General features: G+C 45.1%; 1 protein-coding gene across 1 annotated transcript in view; it reads right to left on the bottom strand.

Moving 5' to 3' along the window:
• The window catches only part of LOC138088307 (collagen alpha-2(I) chain-like), a 28,330-nt gene extending 5,509 nt beyond the window's left edge, over nucleotides 1–22,821 (bottom strand). Inside the window, exons 1-5 of the mRNA XM_068983423.1 lie at nucleotides 22,782–22,821; nucleotides 19,161–19,459; nucleotides 18,977–19,111; nucleotides 18,480–18,904; nucleotides 3,845–3,851 (exon numbers count right to left, since the gene is read on the bottom strand). Of these exons, the coding sequence (XP_068839524.1) occupies nucleotides 3,845–3,851; nucleotides 18,480–18,904; nucleotides 18,977–19,111; nucleotides 19,161–19,459; nucleotides 22,782–22,821 (906 nt within the window). The remainder of the gene's footprint in view (nucleotides 1–3,844; nucleotides 3,852–18,479; nucleotides 18,905–18,976; nucleotides 19,112–19,160; nucleotides 19,460–22,781) is intronic.
• Between the last annotated feature and the right edge of the window lie 314 nt (nucleotides 22,822–23,135).

The following is a 23,135-nucleotide window of genomic DNA, read 5'->3' as shown; positions in this document are numbered from 1 at the left end:
CTTTGGCATCCCCAAGTGGCACAGAGCCTTCACACAAAGGTACCCAGTGAATGCTTACCTCCTTACAGAAATGGTAGAGTCAGGGGACAGCAGATTAGACTGGAGAAGTAGGCAGAACCAAGGAAAGCCCTTGATTGAACCCCAAAAGCACTGCGGGGGGCTCACTGAAACATTCAGACAGTCACAAGTCAGATCTTTCCTTTGAAAGACCTCTGTGATGGGGTGCAGACGGTGGGAAATGGTACCTGAAGCAGGGAGAAAAAGAGAAGAAACCCTCATAAGGCAAGAAAAGGGAAGAAAGAAAATCAATTCCACACTTCCTGTGTTATTGTTCAGACACAAGGTGTTCCTAAATGCTTGTCACGTGGGCCGTCATCCCACAGAAAAACAGAGAGGTATGATGGACCACTTCCCCTGTGATGGAAGAAGGTGGTCTCGGTCTGAAAGGAGCACTGCTTGGGGCGTGGAGGCAGTGGTTCCAACACAGCCCCACTGCCCACCTGCAACAAGGCATTTGCCTCTTCTCCCCTCAGTTACCAGCTCCAGTTTCTGTGACTTACCACCAAACTTACCTAAGTCACGTTCAGCAACACTTAAAATCTCCCGTCTCTATTTTGAGACTAATAAATGGAAATCCAAGGTGCTAACTTAGCCAATTATAAGGCACATTAACAAAACATTACAAGTGGGAAAATACAGTGTCTTATTTATTCAGTAATTATTGAACACTTGCCGTGTATCAGACACTGTGCTGGGCACTATGAAAACAAAAGTAAAGCCACCCCTACCCCGGAGGAGCTCTCTGACTCTATCAGGGGTGACAGATATTCAAGCACATCACCACAATTTAAAAAACGTGTACAGTCATGGTACTACTGGGTACATGATTACTCAGAAGAGATGCCTCATTTTGCTTCTGCCCAGAGAGGCAGGGAAGCTTCACAGAGGATGTGACATTTAATCTGAGTCTTCAAGGACTCTGCAGATGGCAGGGGAGGGGAGGTACCAGGCAGGAAAACTGTCTGAGACATCCATGGGGCAGATGGCTAGTGTCGGCCCTGTGAGTAATTTGGCTCAGATCACAGTATGCAGAGAGAAAGAGCAGAAAATGACAGTGGAAATGTGAGGAAGGCCAGGTCAGAAAGGGTTTAGTAGCATATTAAGAAATATTTACCTTATTCCATAGGTGAGGAGCCACAAAAGGATTGTCAGCTGGAAAATGATCAGAACAAACCTCAGAGCAGGGAGACAGCAGAGGTTTTCGATAAAGTACAACATGTTGAGGTCCTTGACCAGGGGGCATTAGAGGTGTTGGAGATAAACGGATAAATGTGAGAGAGAGTTAGGTGACATACTTGATAAGATTTGGTGAACAACTGATTGTTGATAAGTGAATGAAAGGGAGGGGTTAAAGATTCACTTCTAAGTTCTCTCCTTGAGTGACTGGTAAGTAGATGCATCACTAACCAAGATAAGTAATAAGCGGGAAGAAGTCTGTGGAAGAATCTGATGCTTTGGTGTGGGAATTCAGAGCGGTCTGTGGATTATTCAAGTAGGGATGTCCAGGAAGTAAGAGATAGGAGTTTAGAAGACTGATCTGGTCTAGAAACGTAAGTTTAATAATTATGACGTATGAACGGTACCATTGGAATGGATGTCCGGAAAAATATGCAACATTAGAGGAATGTAGGACAACAATAGGAATCGTTAAAACACCAGCTCTTCTCGGTTGTTTATTACTGTATGTCAAGCCACCCCAGACCTTAGTGGCTTGAACCAAAAAAAAAAGGTATGATTCATCTGGTGGGTGAGCTGGCTTCGGACTCAGTTGAAAAAATCTGGTATTTTTGACATTCCCTCTCTCCTTTCTCTCTTCTTGGCCTTTCATCTTAGTCATCCAGAAGACACAGAAGTTTTTGAGGAGCGTTTCAAGAAGGCAAGTGCCAAGACACAAGTCCTTGTCAAGACTCTGCTGACTTCATGTTCACTGAGGTTTCACTGGCCAAAGCAAGTCACATGGTCCCGGATTCAACACCAGGCGAGCCCAGAGGAGGGAGTGATTCATTGGGAACATTACTTATCCATGCAAAACACATGCTAAGAGACAGGCAGAAAAAGAGAAGCCACTGGAGAAAGACGCAAGAATCACTCACTGTCCGAAAGAAACAGTAAGACATCAAGGAAGCAGAGTTTCCAGAAGGGAAGGGGCAACAGTGCCAAGTGTCACAGAGAGAACAAGAATGCAAGGAACAACAAGTGTTCACGGACTTAGTCTTTGTTAACCTTCGCAGTTTTGCGAGCTGAGAGTAAAAACTGAATCACAGAGGGGAGAGAAAGTGAATGGGTGTTGAGGAAGTGTAGACAGATGGTGCAGACTTCTTTTCTTAGAAGGTCAGAAGTGAAATGAAGAGATGGAGCAGCATCTACAGGAGAACTCCCATTAAAGGGAGAGTAATAGTGGTTGTTGTTTTTATAAATGACAGTGATGTGCATTACTTTAGAGTAAGAGACAAGAGCCAGGAGGCAGAGGGGAAATGACCTAGGAGAGTCAGGCCTATTGAGAGGAAGAAGCATCCAGCAGAGGGTTGATGGGAAGAGCAACACCGGGCTTTTTGAAACCAGAGGAAGGCTGACAGCAATGGCAATACGTTTACAGGCTGGGGTAGAGAGAGATCTCAGAAAGTTAAGCAAATGCATTTATAAAAGCTTCTTTTTTTTCCACCCTCAATTCAGTGGTTAATCATCTCCTGAGATTCAAATGTTCATGGAGGGTCAGGAAATTTGAGACAAGGATTCCAGTCTTGGAACAGTCTCTACGAGGAAGAAAGAAGCTGTGAAAATGAAGTGAATGGACCCTCCTGGAGTCCTAGGACTCCCTGAGTCCTGAGCTGGGACTGCAGAGGCATCAGACTGTTGGAGTTTCCTTCAGTGATGTTCAACCCCAGGGAAAAGGAGTCGGACTGGAGAACTGCCCGGTTCACACGGGGGAGTCCTTGCCATCTGCAGGAACCAAAGAGGATAGTTGGTCACATCACCAGAACAGGTTCCCAGGGATCAGGCAAGATCACCTTGTATGGTTCATGAAGTAGCCACAATCAAGTGTGCTTTCTTTGAATCACATACATATCATCACACACAACTCATGACTGTATGTGATTATATTATGCAGAGATTACTGGCCATCTCAAATCCTCTTTGGGGAAAGAAAGATGTTAACAACAACAGAGAAATAACTGAATATGTCTCCTCTTCCTTCTATTCCCTTAAGTTCCAGGGTGGCTGGTTGGCTCATCTGGTTGGATTCCAGTGATAATCAGGTCAAGGCCATGGGTGCTGTTTCTGTTCCGGTGATCTCAGCAGTGTCAGTATCGTACAGGGGACATAAAAGGACATAATACTATCATTGCAAGTTCTTGGACAGTTCTAGGCTGAACTGTGTCAAACTCAAAGTTGTACTCTGATACGTAAAATGAGAACAGGTCATAATTTACGGTTGCCTAATTCCATACCGCATGTGTCAGATCTCATGATGTGCCTACATTTAACTCTGGTTTAGGTATTTGCCAATAACTCTTGCTAGCACATGGTGCTCCAGCCCTCTTCCTCCTTGGTCAAAATATTCCCAGTAGAAAAAAATATTAGATTTGGCTTTTGCAGATCATGCTCATGCAACAGATGAGGCATCTGCATCGTGAGAGATTGCCCTGCTATGAATGAATAAGCGGGATCCAAACCCAGGTCTTCTCAACGCCAAACAGAAATCCAGTAATGGTGGAAAGACGCCATGCCTTCCTCACGATCCGCTGTGAACTGAACTCCTTTACATCCAGTTGCGTACACTCACCTCTGCTCTAAAGGGGAAAAAGACATTTGACAGATGAGTCCGCACCCTGATTTTCACAGGATCTTCTTTAGGTTGCAGCTCTGGGTAAGACGGACTTGAGAATGATGCTACAAATCATGCCTTCTCCTGGGTGGAGACACAGACACCTCTCTGCCCACTGCTGCATGGTGAAATAGGGTTGTGGGAATGCACCCATCCAGTACCACACTCAGATCTGTGAAAGCTTAGTTCAAGACCAGCACCTAGTAGGGTGCCTTACAGAGAGGATGGTTATGGAATAAGCGTTGCATTTAAGGTGCGAGGATGTGTGGATTCAGAAAGGAATCATTTTAAAACTATACATATCCTGTGCACTTGAATCTGAAAGGAGAAATATTCCTAATTTTATCTTAATTTGTAATTTAACAAAGTTAACTTCCTCCAAAGTAATTACTTGTTAATATGTTTCTAATGTGTTTCTAATGTGGTAGAGCTACTATGCTGGGGCTTTTCGTTTAGAAAGCTAGCAAGATTCCATATTAACCTGTCTCCTAAGCCTTCCTCTTGGCAGTTTCCCTGGATGTCATTCCGCGGGCTGACTCTGGTTCCTGGGCAAGCACAACTTCCTGAGATCTCAGCAGTGGGAGTTGAGTGGACCCGGGGCTCTGTCCCACCCACTGGGTCTCCGTCCTATCCTCCCAGAGTTGTGGTGGGGCCACTGCCCTCAGGTCACGTCTAAGTTACCTAGGCTGAAAGTCGCAGAAGCACAGTTACACGTACTTCCCCCAAAACCTGTTTCTTGATTACCTCTCTCAAGAAGAGAAAATGTAATATTAGCACACGTCTCCCACCACGAGTTAAATAGTACATGTGGGCTCAGAGAGGATACAGACCAAGGCAGTGGAATGAGAATGAATTGGGGGAAATGATACCATGTTCTGTAATCACATGCACTTCCTTTGCCTCAAACCTTGATTTGTCTATTGATGGCTATGCTGGGTCTTCACTGCTGCACGGGCTTTTCTCTAGTTGTAGAGAGTAGGGGCTACTCTTGGCTTGCGGTGCTCAGGCTTCTCATTGCAGGGCCTTCTCTCGTGCAGCACAGGTTCTAGGGCACTTGGGCTTCAGTGGCTGCAGCTCCTGGTCTTGAGAACACGAGCTCAGTAGTTGCGGCATGCAGTCTTAGTTGCTCCGAGGCATGAGGGATCTTCCCAGATCAGGGATGGAACCCTTGTCTCCTGCATTGGCTGGAGGATTCTTGACCAGTGAGCCACCAGGGAAGCTCGGACAGCTTCTCTCAGTCCTACAGATTCCCTGCTCCGGACGCTGAAGGCGGAACCTTGGCTGGACCCAGTGCATCCCCTGGGAGCCCTGCCTCAGGCTCAGGTCCCCTCAGCACTCTCTTCATGAACTGAGATACAGTATACCGCAAGGTCAAGCCCAGACCACAGACAATGTCACTGAAAGATGGCCATAGTTGAAAGGCTGATGCGGTAAGACTTTCTCAAGTTACTCCTAAAACATTTGTATAAAGTAGAATAACTTTCTGTTTGACTATTTACTGGTAAAAGTTGACCATCAGTTATTTATTAAGCTTTTCCTATGTGGAAGATACCATACCCTGGATTTGTGGAGGGCAATACTAATTGTGGTTTTATTGTCTGCATTGCCCTCAGAAAGAGTACATTAAGCCAGAAAGATACCAACCATGATGTATAACTAATCAAATAAATTAAGGTTTACCTTTTCAACAGAAGCTGCGCAGGTATTATAGAGAATGAGGTAGATATCTGCATACTGATGAGCTGTCATCTCCAAGTCATACTGTTGTATTGAAAACAAATGTCTAGGGACCTCCTTGGTGATCCAGCAGTTGGGACTCTGTGCTTCCACTTCAAGGGGTGCAGGTTCCATCTCTGGTGGGGGAACTAAAATCCCACAAACTGCACGGTGCAGCCAAAAAAAAGTCGAGGTGCAGAAGAATGTATGTGTTATGTTCATAGCTGTGGGAAAAAGGACAGAAGAATTTGTAAGAAAACATGTACACACATATATACATATACATATATGTATATATATGCCTATATCCATATGTTTGTAAATGCATAGATGTGTCTGGAATGATACAAAAAGGACTAGCAATAGTGATTGCCTCTAAGGCAACTGTGGATGGCAGATACTTTTTCCCGTGCAACCTGTCTCATACAGTTTCAATTTTCTATTATATGTACAAATTACTTTTACTTTAAAAAATAGCTTATAAAACGAATAGCGTACAAACAACGTGAAAGGCCCTCAGAGGAGGGCAAGCTTGCTCTAGGCTGGGGAGTCAGGATGGTTCATGCGGGGATGAGGACATCTGAACTGAGGTATCTGGGGTGGGTGGGCTTTGGGGTGCTGCTGGGACCATAGAAAGGGCAGTGTCCCCATCAGAAGGTACAGAATAAGTAAACTTGGAGTCAGATGAGGTAAATCAATGAACCTTTGCCTGGGTGGAGGAATGCAGTAGCATTTTATTCACTTAACGCACACACAGGATCATTCCAAAATGCATTTTAAGGTGCTTATGAGATAACAACACAAAATTATTAAAGGAGAACTACAAATGGAAGTCAGGACCTTGGAAAAAATATAAAATTTCTAATGAAAAGCACTAAGCCATTACTGGACTTTGCAATTTTATCTGAGCCTCTTGATAACCAGCATAAAAAGGGAAACTATAAACTCATAGCTTTTTCTATGGAAAGGATGGTATACCAGCTCTGTGAATACCAGGTCTTTCTGATGAATTTTACAAGAAAGCATCACATGGGAATTCTCACAGATGGTGAGTTGTGGGCAGGAGCAGTATCAGCAGGATAATGTTCAAAGTCTCTTGGTTGAAGGGCATCCAGGATGCAGAGGGTCACTGGTTAACTCAATGAAGTTCTTGGAAGAGTGGACAGATAGCATGTCTCCGAGGGAATTTTCTCTGAACATCCCTCCCTCTCTGGGCTGGGAGTTCTTTGTGTTGTTGGGTGTTTGTGTGCTTGGCTTGTAATTAGAGCCAGCCAGTGGGTGATGTGAGAGCAGGGCCGAGGTGGCTGCCAATCTGCATTACTGGTCGACAACCAGGCACATGTTTTAGGACCAGACAAACACAAGTGTTTGAAACTCTTGAGAGTCCCTGGACAGCAAGGAGATCAAACCAGTCAATCCTAAAGGAAATCAACCCTGAATATTCATTGGAAGGACTGATGCTGAATCTGCAATACTTTTGTCACCTGATGTGAAGAGCCAACTCAATGGAAAAGACTCTGATGTTTAGAAAGATTGAAGGCAGGAGGAGAAGGGGGTGACAGAGGATGAGACCATTGGATGGCATCACTGACTCAATGGACATAAGTTTGAGCAAACTCCGGGAGATAGTGGACAGGGAAGCCTGGCGTGCTGCAGTCCAAGGGGTTGCAAAGAGTCAGACACAACTTAGCAACTGAAGAACACAAACAGAAGTGTGAATGTCCTACTGGCAAAGCAGAGAAAGCTGCTAGCAAGCAGAGTTTCACCAGGATGATAGGCAACTCTGCCTTCCCCCTAGTGTGGGGCCACGGGTGTCCCTTGAGACAAATCCAGGATTATCCTCAGAGAGAAGCTTTGCCTATTCCAGAGCTTGAGTAATTGTTTATCTGATGCTCCAATATTCCACACTGAAGGAAGACGTCAGGTTTGAGCTTGGTCCAATGGCAGTTTATGGAGTGGAACTGAGGAAAGAGAGACCAGTGGGGTGGGGGGCAGGTATTGTAATACTTTTAAAGCCTGGACAAGGGCAATGGGTGTGAGGTGCAAGGGGAAAGGGTTCTATCACCCTATAGAGAGAGAACTGGCAGGTCTTTGTGACTGAACATGGGAGTCAAGGGAGAGTGAAGTTTGGCCCTGAGAGCCCAAGACATTTTAAAGGACAGCAAGAATGACAGAAACAGAGAAGGTGTCAAGAGGGAAAGCTTGTGTGGGGGAAGATAAATTTGTTTTTAGACGTGCCGATTTTGAGATGATGGCCAATATCAGTTAGCCTAAGATAAAGGAATGAAGCTGGATACAGACTTGGAAGTCACCTAAATAAACAAGATTCCTGACGGAAGTACATCATTTCACCTACAGAATCATCTTGCTGAAAAATGAACTTGAATCAGCTCACACATCTCTATCTGACTATCAGTTCATTTCAGTCGCTCAGTCGTGTGCGACTCTGCAACCCCATGGACTGCAGCACGCCAGGCCTCCCTGTCCATCACCAACTCCCAGAGTTCACTCAGACTCACGTCCATCAAGTCGGTGATGCCATCCAGCCATCTCATCCTCTGTCGTCCCTTTCTCCTCCTGCCCTCAATCCCTCCAAGCATCAGAGTCTTTTCCAGTGAGTCAACTCTTCACATGAGGTGGCCAAAGCACTGGAGTTTCAGCTTCAGCATCATTCCTTCCAAAGAACACCCAGGACTGATCTCCTTTAGAATGGACTGGTTGGATCTCCTTGCAGTCCCAGGGATTCTCAAGAGTCTTCTCTAACACAACAGTTCAAAAGCATCAATTCTTCCACACTCAGCTTTCTTCACAGTCCAACTCTGACATCCATACATGACCACAGGAAAGACCACAACCTTGACTAGATGGACTTTTGTTGTGGCAATGTATAGTTTACTGGAAATTTGAATGGATGGAGGGATCAATGTGTTAAACAACCCTAGGGGGATGTGATCAGCAAAATTCACAAGGTGGATTTTGGGTACCAAGGAATGGGTGCTTTCTACAAATAAATTGTGGGGGCTGGGGGTGTAGGAAAAGAGAAAAGAGGAATCAAATGATTAAGAGAGATTTAAAGAGTGACGTGTGTGGACCTTATTTGGATCCCGATCTGAACAAAGAACAAACCAACTCTTTAAAAACTTTATGAGACAACTGAGGAAATGTGATCTGATTGGATATTTGCTGATATCACGGGATTCTTTTTCATTTTTAGACATATTAATGTTTTCATGGTTAAGGCTTTTTAAAGGATCCTTACATTTTACAAGGGCTTTTCTGGTGGCTCAGTGATAAAGAAACTGCCTGCTAGTGCAAGAGATGTGGGTTCAATCCCTGGGATGGGAAGATTCTCTGAAGAAGGGAATGGCAACCCACTCCAGTAATCTTTTGCCTGGAAAATCTCACAGACAGAAGGAGCATGGTGGGCTACAGTCCATGGGGTCACAAAAGAGTCAAACATAACTCGGAGACCAAACAACAATATTTTAAAAATATGCTGGAATATTTACAGATGAACTGATATGATTTCTGAGATTTGCTGCAAAATAATCTGGTAGGGGGTATGGGGAATGGTGGGGTGCACACAAAACAAGAGTGGCCACCAGTGGATGACTGTTGGACTTGGGTGGCATTGCCTGGGGACAGGGTAAGGGGTCATTACACAATTCTGTCTCTCCCTGTGTTTAAATATTCCATAATAATGGGATAAAAACAAATGGAGTGCTCACTCTGTGGAAGCACATTTCCTTTTAAAAGTAAGTGTCTATACCCAGGGGAGCTGGTAACCCAGAACAGAAAAGCCTGGGAAAGTCTCATATTTAAGGTGAAATCAGGAAATGAGGGACAACAGGTGGCACAGAACCAGAGGGTCCTCCTGGTTTGGAATTCAGCAAACTAGGGTTTGAGTTTAGCTCTAACTCTTACTAGCTTTGTCATTGTGAGCACATCATTGACCTTTGTAGGCCTACGAGCCTCAGTTTCCTTATCTGTAATGTGGGGGTAATAACTGCATCTCCTCCACAGAGTCAATACAAGCATTAAAGGAAATGATGTGTGTAAACCATCTGACCTGCCTGACACAAAATAAGTGCGCATTAAACATTAGTTGTTAGCACTGATGTTTTATCACTGATCAGTGTGGTCAGAAAACTGGAAGTGTTACTCAGTCATGTCCGACTCCTTGCCACCCCATGGACTGTAGCCCACCTGGCTCCTCTGTCCATGGGGATTCTCCAGGCAAGAATACTGGAGTAGGTTGTCATGCCCTCCTCCAGGGGATCATCCTGACCCAGGGATCAAACCCAGGTCTTCCACATTGCATGCAGATTCTTTACCTTCCAAGCCACCAAGGAAGCAGTGATGGTTTACCGCTGATCAGAGTGGTCATGAAAAGTGAGAAAACAACCAAAGCATGTAGGGTGATGGAAGGCAAGAGAAAATTGTAATGAAAGGGCAGTGATGTTAGTGTCATGTTACAATCAAGGAATCTGTTGCTTTCATTGGATGATGTAATTTGGAGCTCACCGGGGACCACAAAGAAGTGGCGTGTGCCACCTGATGACAGGGAACGGGGTTAGGAGTGGTGATGAATCACTGGGAGCAATGGCTAAGCGAAGTGTTTTTCCTTATTTGGCAATGAAAGAAAGAAAACGGATGGAGCAGCAAAAAAAGGGAGGGCTTTTCTCACAGTAAAAGGGGCTCTGGGGGAGAGGAAGAAGCCTGCAGAGAAGGAGGGAGGAGGATGCTGAGCCTGGAGCAGAGTCCTCAGCTACAGAGAAAAGATGGAGGTTAGAGATTCAGGGGAGGAGATTGCCAGTGAGTTAGGTGGAGAGTGAAAGCTGGATAAAGCCATGAGAGCAATCAGGGTTTCTGAGGACCCTGGAAGGCACTGGGATGGAGGAAAAATAATGGAAGAGAAAAGCTCAGGAGACGCTTGGAGAGTAACAGTGAGAACAGGGACTGAGGGCATGCCATCAGGGCTGGTGGCTAAGGCTATGAGGCTGGTGACAAGTGAGAGCAGGTTTGTGGTACAGACTGGGATCCTCTGCAGGCAACATCTGCACCTGGCCTGGTGGCAGAGACCGTGGCCTCCGATGACTCCTCTAGGGTGACTGGAGCATCCACAGTGGCCTGTGGAGGAGCAGAGACCTCCAGCTTCCCAGGGTGGAACTGCAGGTGCTAGAGGTTGGGAATTGCTGGGAACACGCCCGAGAGCGGAGCCAGGGAAAAACAGGACAAAGCCAAGCCGGCCCGGGAGACGCAGGGGCCAGATCAGACGTGTTGAAACATGACATCCTGCCTTTGTTACTACTGCGCCCTTTCTCCACTGACAGTCCTCAGCTCTACTGCCCTCTGCCCCCTCTCTGAGCCCCATACGAAGGACAAGGGGACAGCACTTACTTCTTTGATTACCTGGTAAAAGGAGAAAACCTGGAAATTTAGAGCTTTGCTTAGTGTGAAAACTCCTGAGTCTAAATGTCATGACCTTTCAACAAAGGAGATTAGGAGCTGGGAAGAATACATCTAGAAATCTAGATTCAACTAGATTATGATATTGACATGTTTGTATCTTTTTTATACTCGTCTGGCCTCCCCTTCTTTCTGTCCCCCAATATTCATTGCTCCTCTTCCACACCAGTGGGATTTTAGCTGGAGACATGTCTGCTCAGAATATAGACGGTATCTCAGCCTCCCTTGCAGCTACGTGTGATTAAGCTGCCCAACAGTATGTGAGCAAGAATGCTGTATGTGAGCATCTGAGGAGCTTCCAGAAAGACAGCTGCTATACACCCTACACCCTTTCTTGATCCTTCCTGGAATTCCAGCCTGGCCTCCATCTTGGAGCACAAAGACAGCCTCAGGATGGCCAAGTGAAGCTGAAAGAGAATTAATCCCTGAAGATTTGGAGGGAAATGGGTATCAGCCCAACACTGTCTGTACTTGAACTTCTGCAGAATTGGGATCAAACTTCTATTTTGTTTATGCTAATGTTATCTGAGAATTTTTTGTTATGTGCTGCCAAACCTGATTCTATTGACATGTCAAGTATTAAAATTAACTAGTAGGTAAAAAAAAAGATAATGTAAAAGATAGACATGATACTTATAAGAAGATAATAAAATTACAGAAATAAAATCTATAAGCCAAATTATTATTGATTAGACCAACCTATAACAATGTGTACTTTTTTTTTTTAAACAATGTGTTCTTAAGAATATTCAGGGGGAGACTTCCCTTCTGGTCCAGTGGCTAAGACTCCGCTCTCTCCATGCAGGAGGCCCAGGTTCGATCCCTGATCAGGGAACTCGAAGCCACATGCCACAGCTAAGGATCCTGCATGCCGAAACAAAGACCTGGCGCAGCCAAATAAAGGAATAAATCAAAAATAAGGATGAGATGGTTGGATGGCATCACCGACTCAACGGACATGAGTCTGAGTAAGCTCTGGGAGTTGGTGATGGACAGGCAAGCCTGGTGTGCTACAATCCATGGGGTCGCAAAGAGTTGGACATGGCTGAGCAACTGAACTGAAGCATTTTTTTAAAGTATATTCAGTGACTTATTCAACAGGTTTATTGCCTGCATCAGATTGGGAGCATGCCATAAAGACGCCAAAATCCCTGCCCTTTTGTGGGAAAGTCGTAATACACAAATGATGGGAGGAATAAGCAGGGGGTGCCGTGGGCCATAGGCTCCTCCTACAGCCTGAGGGAGGGGCTAGCACCGGCTTTCTCAGAGGTGAGCCCTTAGGAACATGTAGGATCTGTTAGATAAAGAAGAGGGAAGAAGTAGGGTGCCAGGCAGCAAGATCTGCTTGTGCAAACATTTGGACTCAAGAGAGTACAGCACTTTTGGAGGGCTGCAAAAAGAGCAGTTAAAAATGAGGTTTGTTCAGAACAAGGCTGAGACATGACAAAACAGAGCTCCAAAACGTGCGTTAGCAGAGGCCTCCAGTGAAATGGAATGAGACATTACTCAGCATAATGTCTTCAGGTTTTATCTATGCCGTAGCACAGGTCAGAATTTCCTTCTTCTTTAAGGCTGAGTAATATTCCATTGTATGTATAGACCACATTTGTTCATCCACACATCCACGGACATTTGGGTTGTTTCCACCTTTTAGGAGCTACCACAAGGTGGAGGCTTAATTACAGTAAAAAGATTTGGGAGAGAAGTCTGCAGGGAGAGGATGAAACGCAGAGCAGAATAGGAACAGAAGCCATTCCTTCTGTTTTGCAAATGTGGCAACTGAAGTCTGAATAGCACAAAGTCCCAAAGAACTGGGGTCTTCTGACCTTCAGAGTGCTTTTTCTTCTAGTGCTGTCTTTACCACAAAGCTAGTCTGAATCCAGCTGAACCTCACAACAGTCGAGAGCTATGGGTACTGCCAGATGCAGAGATCTGAAAGCCTGAGGGCAGAGGTCGGAACCCCACGGCAGGATGTCACACCTGCACAGAAACAGAGCTGGAGGGACTGTTCCAGCAAAACTGTCAGCGTGCTTCGGTCTCCACTCTGTGGGACCTTCCTCTCCACCCTGGCTGTTCACATGCTCTTATGTGTCCATCTTCTTCCCTTCCTTGCTCTCAGCAGGATAAGAACCATCTCTGCTGAGCTGGTAAAAGATTATGTAGGTGTTAGCTCCCCGTTCCAGTGACACCCCTCTCAGGGAGATTTATATTTTAACAGGCAACTTCAGAAAATGGATAGTGTTAGGACCCAAGAGAAAGAGACTCTCAGGGTGGAAGAGTACAGGGCGAGTGTATGGTATTCATGTAGGAGATGCCTCCTCTGCTTGGTCGGGGGAGGTCCGTTAGAAGCAGCGGGAAGCTGCCCATCCTGCCTCCTTCCCAGGCAGAGTGCAGGCTCATTCACAGACATCTTAGGGCTCTGTTTCTTTTCTTTCTCAGAATTCTTCCTTGAGAGAAAATACATCTTGTGTTTATTTAACCATCCATATCATGTGCACTATAGCTTTCTGCATGAAAGTTTTCAGTCAAACCTAGGATAATTAACCACTGGCCAAATATTTCAAACTCGGGTGAAGGAATCAAGGATATAGAAGTGTTTTGGTTGCCATTTTGCTACTTTATTCTCCAGGTTTATCATGGGTAAATAATAATAAATAAATACTGTCACTGAAGAATATCTTCCTTCTTTAGCCTTCAACAGTGAACACCAGACAAGATATACTTCACTGGGGCTTCCCTGGTTGTCCAGTGGTTAAGACTTCATGCTTCCAGTGCAGCGACCCTGGGTTCAATCCCTGGTCAGGGAACTAGGACTCCCATGAGACAACTAAGACCCAGTGCAGCCAAATAAATACTTTTTTTTTCAAAAGAAAAAAAAGAGAGAGAGAGATGAAATCAGTCCTGAATATTCATTAGAAGGACTGATGCTGAAGCTGAAGCTCTGATATTTTGGCCACCTGATGTGAAGAACTGATTCATTAGAAAAGACCCTGATGCTGGGAAAGAGTGAAGGCAGGAGGAGAAGGGGACGACAGAGAATGAGATGGCTGGATGGCATCACTAATTCAATGAACATGAGTTTGGGCAAGCTCCGGGAGCTGGTGAAGGACAGGGAAGCCTGGCATGCTGCAGTCCATGGGGTCACAGAGAGTCGGACAAGACTGAGGAACTGAACTGAACTGAACTTTATTAACTATCTGCCTTATCTTCATTTATCCATTTTTATTAGTTTCACACACACACATATCACCTTGCTCCTGCATTCTACATAGAGTACCACAAATTCTAGACATACCAGCATCCTCTGTACCCTTACTACAAGGATTGTGTTTTATATAAGGTGCCCCAATTGTCTCTAATATCAGCTATTACCCACCGATAAATGCAAGCATATATAAATCCTCCTTGAGGAGTCATAGTTTATGAAAAAGTAACTTATTTCCTTTATATGTATATGCATACATATATATGTATATATATGTATATACATGCATTTTATATATAGAGAGAGACAGAGAGAGAGGGGCTTCCCAGGTAGCACTAGCAGTAAAGAACCTGCCTGCCAATGCAAGAGCCGTAAGAGATATGGGTTCAATCCCTGGGTCGGGAAGATCCCCTGGAGGAGGGCATGGCAACCCACATGTGCCCACTGTCACAAAGAGTCAGACACGACTGGAGTAACTTAACATACAACATATATATATATATATATATATATATATATATATATATATATATATATATATATATATATATATATATATATGGGCTTCCCTGGTGGTTCAGACGGTAAAAAATCTGCCTGCAACATGGGAGACCTGGGTTCAGCCCCTGGGTTGGAAAGATCCCCTGGAGGAGGAAATGGCAACCCACTCCAGCATTCTTGCCTGGAGAATCCAATGGACAGAGGAGCCTGGTGGGCTACAATCCATGAGGTCATTCCATGGACTAACATTTTCTCTTTCATACGCACACATATATAATTCATATATAATTTTATTATTTCTGTGAAAATCAAATGTCTCCAATGACAAATCAGAATGTGTAGGACAGTAGCAGGAACTATGAGTTATCTAGTATTTCAAGGCTGGCAGGATACATTATCCTCACATGATCCTCACAGACACAGTGGTCAAGATAACAAATAGTTGCTTAATTTATAAATGTGGACCCTTGGTTTTAGACGTAACTTGCAGAAGGTACAAGGCTATCTGATTTAGACCTGAGTCTTTTAATTCCAAAACCCACCCTCTCTCCACTTTGCTACCTGTTGGTCATCACTGCATATCTCTGCTGAGCTGACCGCCCAATCAGCTTGAAATCTCTGCTAAAACCAACAAATGTAGCAAATGGCAATCTTAGATCTCAGCCTCAATGTGTGATTCTCTCAAGGTGTCACTTAATCAGGTTTGACATTTTTAAACAAGGCTGAAATGTATGTTGTTGTAGAGATACTCTTTATATTTATTTACTTTTGTTAGGTCATGCTGTGCAGGTTTCAGGATCTTAGTTCCCCAACCAGGGATTGAACCCTCACCCTCAGCAGTGAAAATGCAGAACCTTTAACCACTGGACCACTGCAGGGAATCCCCTCTTAAAAGGAGCTATTTGTAAAAAATGTTTCACTATAAACAGTTTTTTTAAATAATCTTTTACCACTCTATAGTTTGGAAATAAGATTTTTTTTAAGGTTTAAAAACTGAAAAACAGAACTAGCTAAAATGTAAGTAAAATATAGGATTTTTACTAAATCACAGTACATAAAATGTTTTCTAAACTCAAAATTACCCGAGCTGACATATGCAAAAGAAGCCATTTCTCTCACATTTTTTAAACCCTTACCATTTGTTTATAATAATCATTTGGTGAGTCCCATAAACAGATATGATACATGCTGAGAGAATACTTTTGTATAGAAATAGTAAATCATTATAATGCATGTTTTTTCTCCTTTAAATACTTTAAATACATTATTTGCTTTTACTTTTATATAATTTCATTTTTTGTTGTTATTTTACTAAAGAAATAAGCTTACCCTCCCTTCTTTTTAAAAATGTTTATTTCTTACTAAACTCCCCTCCCTTCTACCAAGGTGTAACAGAATCAACAGAGTAGCTGTACAGTAATGAGAAAGCCAACAAGGATCTCCTTCAGAGTAAGGCTGCAGGGAAACAATTTGCAGTAGTCGAGATTTATTCCCCTATCCTCCCCTCCAAATATTACATCTCTCAACAAAGAATTCTTGAACTTTATTGGAAAGTGTGTGGCAGGGCGGTGTTTAGAAATACTACATATCTAAATATGTTAGTATTGTGAGCTTCAAGCACAAGGAAATGAGAATTTCAGTTTGTTATGCGGACATTTCTTGTAACCAAAAGAAAAATATTAGGTGTATCGGGAGTTGTTTTTTTAAAGTCATTATGAGTAATTTCTTAACATACGGCTAATGGTAATCTAAAAAATGATAATAATAAACATGGAAACAAAACTCTCAGCTTAACACTCTTTCTTTCCATGCCTTCCCTCAGTCATCACTGGGGCATTACTTTCAGCTTAGATTCAGAGTCTGAGTGTAAAATGAGTCCATTTAACCCATTTCTGCCTATTTGCATTGAACGGCAGCCACTGGCCATGAATTTCATTTCATAAACCACACACACTATTTCTGCTGAAAGAGATTTATTGTTGTGACAAAAAAAATCACAGTTGGTTTAAGTAAAATCTATTTTTTTTTTAATGTTACTCTTATAAAGAAACCTGTAACTAAGAGAAGAGGAATTCAAAACTGAAAAACTCAGGAATATAAAATGAACCAGCCAGTAGACACCTAAGGCTATCGGTTTCCTGTGCCCCTCACTGTGTATTCTAAAAGGGTCACCCGGCTCCGAACGACTACTGCCAGGATCTTCCTAGGAACTGGGAACAATGTTGAGCAGCACACAGCCCCTGCTCTGAAGGGCAGGACGACAAGCCACCACAGGAAAGGGCTATGGTTTGTTGCAGAGGTAGGGGTGCAGTGGGTGCCCCTAATTCTTTCACACTTTGGGGAAGGAGGTGAGGGAAAGGTAGGAAGCCAGCTCTCAGAAAAGAAAGAGACTAAGGAAGGCTGCAGAAGCCAGAGCGGACTGGGCACATTTAGAGAATTTGAAAACAGTTCAGGTAGGCTGGGACTGGGGACGGGTGGGGACGGGTGGGAAGACTGACCGGTGGTGAGAGATCTAGCAGGAGACAGGATTAGGAGGGCCTTATAAAGAGAAGTTAAGGGGATAGGGCTTTATCCCGAGGGTGACAAACATCCCCTAAGAGATTACACGCGGCACTTTACAATAAAACATCTACGTGGCTGCAATATCGAGATGTAGGTGGGGCAAAAACCCCCGACAGGAAGACGAGTGAGCAGGTAACTACGGTAACCCAGGTGGGAGACGCCGGTGGCCTGCGCGGAGGAAGCCAGAGCAGGGCAGCAGTGACAAACAGGCGTCAAGAAGTACGGAAGTAAAGTGGACCCAGGGGTTTAATGACTCGACGATGGGGTGAGGCGCTGATGACCGAGCTACAGCGATTCACCTGCTGAGATGGGAGACGCCGCAGGTTTGGAGGGGAGGTGCCGAGCTCTGTGTAGGACACCCAGATGACGTTTCTGAGGCTCCCAGATTACCCACACCTGGACCTCAGGACGAGGTGGGCTGGAGTAGGACGACGCTGTGCGAGGGGACGAGACCATCGGGGGGGAGAAGGTGGCCTAGGACAGCTGCCCAGGGGGGTCAATCCAGTGCGACCGGGCAAAACTTATATTCCACTTTTTCTTGATCGCATCGAACGACAAAACATCTACGAGATTAGGTAGAGGTCATGGCTTTCATTTTGCAGGCGAGGAAAATGAGACTTCGAGGTGCGGGTTTGTTCATGTCGGCATACACCCCCTATTCTACCCTAAAAACTAACTCAGTGTGTCTTGACTGCAGAAACATACAGTCTTTCTCAAATTTTCGGTAGAAGAGATTGCAGAAATTAGTTTTTAAATGCCTTTTGTTTCTTTTCCCCGCCCCCAACTCCCATGATAAAATATTGTGATCAACTTTCAATTTCAATAAACTTTGCCAGATATCAAAAATCTGTACCCACTCTAGAAAAACGCGGACAGAGGAAAATCTTAAGACGCATCTCACCAGTGAGTGCACAACTTCTTCAAGTTCTCCGTGCTGCATAAATAAGCCCTGACAGATTCTGGCTTCACGCTCATTAACTCGGTACTTCCATCCCTAGTTCTCTATCTCCGGGACTTGCCTGCTCTCCCCCGCCCCCGCCCCCGCCCCCGCCCCCGCCCCCGCCCCCGCCCCCGCCCCCGCCCCCGCCCCGCCCCCGACCCCGCCCCCGCCCTCTCCTCCCCCGCCTCCGGCTGCACCACCTGCTCCCGACGCCGCCTCCCTCCCCCCTCCCGCGCCGGTTCTCACGCGCCGCCCGCGCCCCTCCCCGCCGCTCCCTCCCTTTCACTTCCGCGGAGCTGCCGAGTCGGAGCCGGTAGGCTCGGTGTCCGGCTCCCTCGCCGGTTCGTACTCCCTGGTAGCCCGCCAGCCGCCCCGCGCCGCGCCCCCCACGAAGTTCTGCCTCCCGCACCGCCCCCCGCGAGGACTCCAGGGGCGGTCCCGGGTCGGCCGCCGCTGATTGGCTGACTTCTCGGCGCCCCGCCCCCCCGTGCACGCGCAGGAGGTGGGGCGGGCCCGACGTGGGCGCGCGAAGCGCGGCCCCGAGGGCGAAGCGTCCGTGACCCGCGTGCCGAGCCTCGGCGTCCAAGCTCCGGCGACCGCGAGGTGGGGGCGGGCGGCGGCGAGGCTCACCAGGGCCGGGGGCTTACGTGGCGATGAAGCCCGCCCCTCCCTCCCCGGCAGCGGTTCCCCCCCCAACCGCGGCAAGCCGGGCGTCCCACAGAGGCTGGGAGCTGCCCGAGGGGCCGTCGTCGTCGCCAGCCCGGTAGCCCGGATGTCGCTGCCCCCCGCGGCGGGGCCGCAGACGCGCTCCTCGGCCCGGGAGGAGGCTCGTCTTAAAGGGACAGCGCCGCTTTCGAGCCGGAGGGGGCGGCGCGTCCGGCGCTCAGAGTGCGACCCCTGCCCCGGGGTCCGCTGCTCCGGGTCCGCTGCTCCGGGCCGGGGCGCAGGCGGGTCACGGCGTCCGGCCCTAGGATGGCCGTAGATGGCCGCCTGGAGGCCAGGTTCTCCTCAGGCCCGAGCGTGGCCGGTGGCGCCGCGCGGGGCCGGGAGGCGGCGGCCTGTGATTGGCCGAGGGCTCCGTGAATGCAGGACATTGTCTGGTCGCGGCCGTCGCTGTCCCCGCCGCCGCCCGGGCACTGGGCAAGATGGGTGCGAGCCGGGCCTGGGCGGCCCTCAGTCCCTGCCCCGGGGGGAACCCGGGTGGGAAACCGAACTTATACAAGGTCACGGCATCTGAACCTGGAATAAAGGCGCTGTTTCAAAACACAAAATCATATCCACTAGGAAATAAAATCATTTGTGTTGCCATAAAGATTTCCTTTAAGATTAAAAATATTAATTGAAAAGGGCCAATTGTTATAAAAACCGCTTAGTTTTGTCTTCAAGATCCCCTTAATTAGTATCTATGACGATTCATGTGATATTCTCTATAAAAATGTAAGCAGTATAGATGATATATACATATATATTTGTGAAATAATTATTTTCTATACAGTACAACTTCTCTGGGTCTTAGTTTCCTTACACGTTAAAAAAGGATACGGGGCTGGTAGATTTCCAAATTTGCTTCCATTGTTAACTGAATCCAGGCGTAAAATCCTGATACATCCTATGTACTGGATCATATCTCAAGGCCTGGGAATAGATGAGACCTTTTGAAGAATCCTTGAGAAGATTATAGTTCTCCTCGGACTGTCTATGAAAATAAGTGGGAGTTATTTAAGTGGAGCTGTAATCTTTTAGTGTGTAATTTTGGCATCAAGGAAAATGAGCAGTAGAGAAATGTATGGAGATGAATCAGTTATTAGCCAACTTGAAGAGCAGGGTTTACTTTCGTTCTCCGTAAGTTTTCTGGGTAATAGAATATTATAGTAGGGAACAGCCGTCTTTCCTATTTTGTTTTCAGTATCGAAGCAGTCAGAAGATGGCAAAAGAGAAGACACACATGAAAAAATCGATCAGAAGAGAAGATGTTTGGAGAGTTTTGAATAAAATCAAATCAGTATTTGCTTTAAAAAAGACTGGATAGGAAAAATTATTGCAGAGTTAAAAGCAGATATGTTGATACAAATAATATTTTGTAGCTTGAGTTTCATGCCCTTTTCAAAACTAAAAAAAATCAGTGCTTCCATTTAATTGAGCAATCAACAAGAATTAGAGACTTGGAAATGACAAAATGAAGGAAGGAAAGTATCCAGAAAAGAAGATAAATTTAATGGGCATGATTCATTGCAAGAGACATGACCTCATTCCTTAATAGAGGGATTTCCACTAAACCAGATTTGATGTTAAATAAATTTAGTTTACAGACTTTCCTCAAAATTATATAAATTTGATAGTGCCCCCCCTTTTGGTATGGAAAAGGGAAGAAATATTGAGAAAAGAAGAAATAAAAGCAAGATATTTAAATGTTGTAGCTTTCTCAAATGACAATTATTGCAGGCTCCTCACCCTCACCCAAAAAATGAAAAAGCAAAAATCATCAGTATAAAGACTCTAGCTGTCTCCAGAAGTGAAACATGAATAACTGTGTGGATGTCTGTCAGTGAAGCAAATGTACGTTTGATAATTTAAACTTCTAGCATTTAAATTGTTGATTTTTCTAATTAAATGAATTTTACTTAAAAGTTACTAAATTTTACTAGAGATTGTCAAACATTGTAGTAAGTTAGAAAAGAGGAAAACAAAAATATATTAATGCATACATGTGGAATCTAGAAAAATGGTATAGATGATCTTATTTGCAAAGCAGACTCAGAGACACAGGCATGGAGAGAACAAATGTATGGATACCAAGGGGGAAGAGGCGGCTGGAAGAACTGGGGGGCTGGGATTGACACACTATTGATACTAGGACATAACCAATGAGAACATATGGTATAGCACAGGGACCTCTGCTCTTTGGTGGATTAAATGGGAAGGAAATCTCAAAAAGAGGGGAGATATATATATATATGCTTAGATGATTTATTTTGGTGCACCACAGAAACTAACAGATTATAAAGCAACTATACTCCAATAATAATTAATTTTAAAATGTTATTAAAATTTAAAGGTTAACATGAGTGCAATAGGTTGTTTACAATCAACATAAGCAGCAAATAATATGATATAGTCTATAAGGCATGAAATGTCTTACCAAAGAAGTTTTAGACTCTTCCAGCAAATTTCTTCCTTCAGAGTTTTGCTTTGGTATTTGATGTGTAACTATAGGCTTGTCTGTAGAGGACAAGCAGTGAGGTTTATGGAACACTTGGTCTATGCCAAACCCTGTCCTAAGTATCTTCTTTCATCCTCACAAAAACCTTGGGAGCAGGTATAATTACCCCCATTTTAAAGATTTGGAAACTGAAGCTCTAGAGGTAGGGTAGCTTGTCCAAAGTCAGGTGGTTGGTGGGTGTAGAGCTGGGACTCAGGCCTAAAATCCTGAGTCTGCTCAAAGCTGCTGGCTCTGTCACTCACTAGATAGACTTAATTATTTCTATGAATATGATTATTCATTTTTTATGAGTTCTTTTTGACAGTTATACATTTAAATACTTTTTTATTAGCCCTTTCATTCATCTTTTGGGTGACTATGTAGATACAAAATTGCCACCTGTATTTACTTTGCTACTGAAAGTCAAGCATCCCTGTCATTTTTAAAGAGAAAACTCCACTCAGATTTCCGTCTCCTGTTCTCTAACAGACAGACATGGACATGGACAGTAGCACATGAGCAAGCCCCCTCACCCTCTGCTTTTCTGTCTTTTGTCTTCTCTGTTTTTCTTCTTTCGGACATACTGCTTCTCATGCTGTGTGCTAAATCTCTTCAGTCATGTCTGACTCTCTGCAACCCCATGGACTAGGTTCCTCCGTCCATGGGATTCTCCAGGCAAGAATACTGGAGTGGGTTGCCATTTTCTCCTCCAGTGGATCCTCCCAACCCAGCATCTCCTGTATCTCCTGCACTGGCAGGCGAATTCTTTGAGGATCCTCTTAATACCTATTGGCTGTGTTAGCTACATCTAACTGGTGTCAGTCTGAGAATAGATCTAGGGTGTTCAGTTATTCAGTTAGTGTCCGAATGCTTACAAATCAGCCAGTCCTTCAGAAGACAGAGAAGGGAGGACTCAAGAATGCAACACAGGGACTTCCCTGGTGGTCCAGCGGTGAAGAGTCCACCTTCTGACGCAGGGGATGCAGGTTCAATTCCTGGTCGGGGAACTGAGAGCCACATGCCACAGGACAACTAAGCCCCCGTGCTGTGATAAAGAGCTTGAGTGCTGCAACTTAGACTTGATGCGGCCAAAAATAAGGAGTGGAAGCATATTTTAAATAAATAAAACGAACGTAAGACAGGAATGTGGGACATTCAGTAGCATAAAGCTGAGGCAAAGGGCTGTACCTTTAAGACTTTTTCCCCCTGCCTTTTTTCTTCAGTCTGTACCTTTAGCTGAGAAGTGGCACATCCTTAATGACAGTCAAGGATGCAGAAGACAATCAAATGTCCTCACATTTACCTTGCTCTGTGGAGGCGATGGTTCCATGCTTAGTGGCCATTGCTATCTTCAGCTGTAGCTCTGCCCAGGACGGGGAGAGTGGGCAGCCTGCCTCAGTTCTGGCCGTCACTCATTCCAAGGGCTTGTACCAGGAGGGTTAAGAAATTAGAAATAAAATTATTCTGAAGGGGATCATTTGTGGTTCATTAATCCATGTGATTTCTGATGCTCATTATCACAGGAAATTGAGTTGACTAAGTCTGTTTAACTTTTGTGATGAAGGATCAGTGTTAGGATTTGATGTACCTGGGGGCTGAGCAGCATAAAAAGATTGCGTTCAGCTGTCCTCCACTCCCCCGAGCACCCGTGGCAGCA

Source organism: Capricornis sumatraensis, chromosome 11, assembly GCF_032405125.1.
Source record: "Capricornis sumatraensis isolate serow.1 chromosome 11, serow.2, whole genome shotgun sequence".
NCBI classification, from domain to species: domain Eukaryota; kingdom Metazoa; phylum Chordata; class Mammalia; order Artiodactyla; family Bovidae; genus Capricornis; species Capricornis sumatraensis.
Note: the sequence above shows the minus strand (reverse complement) of the source record. Positions and strands in the feature narration are given on the sequence as shown.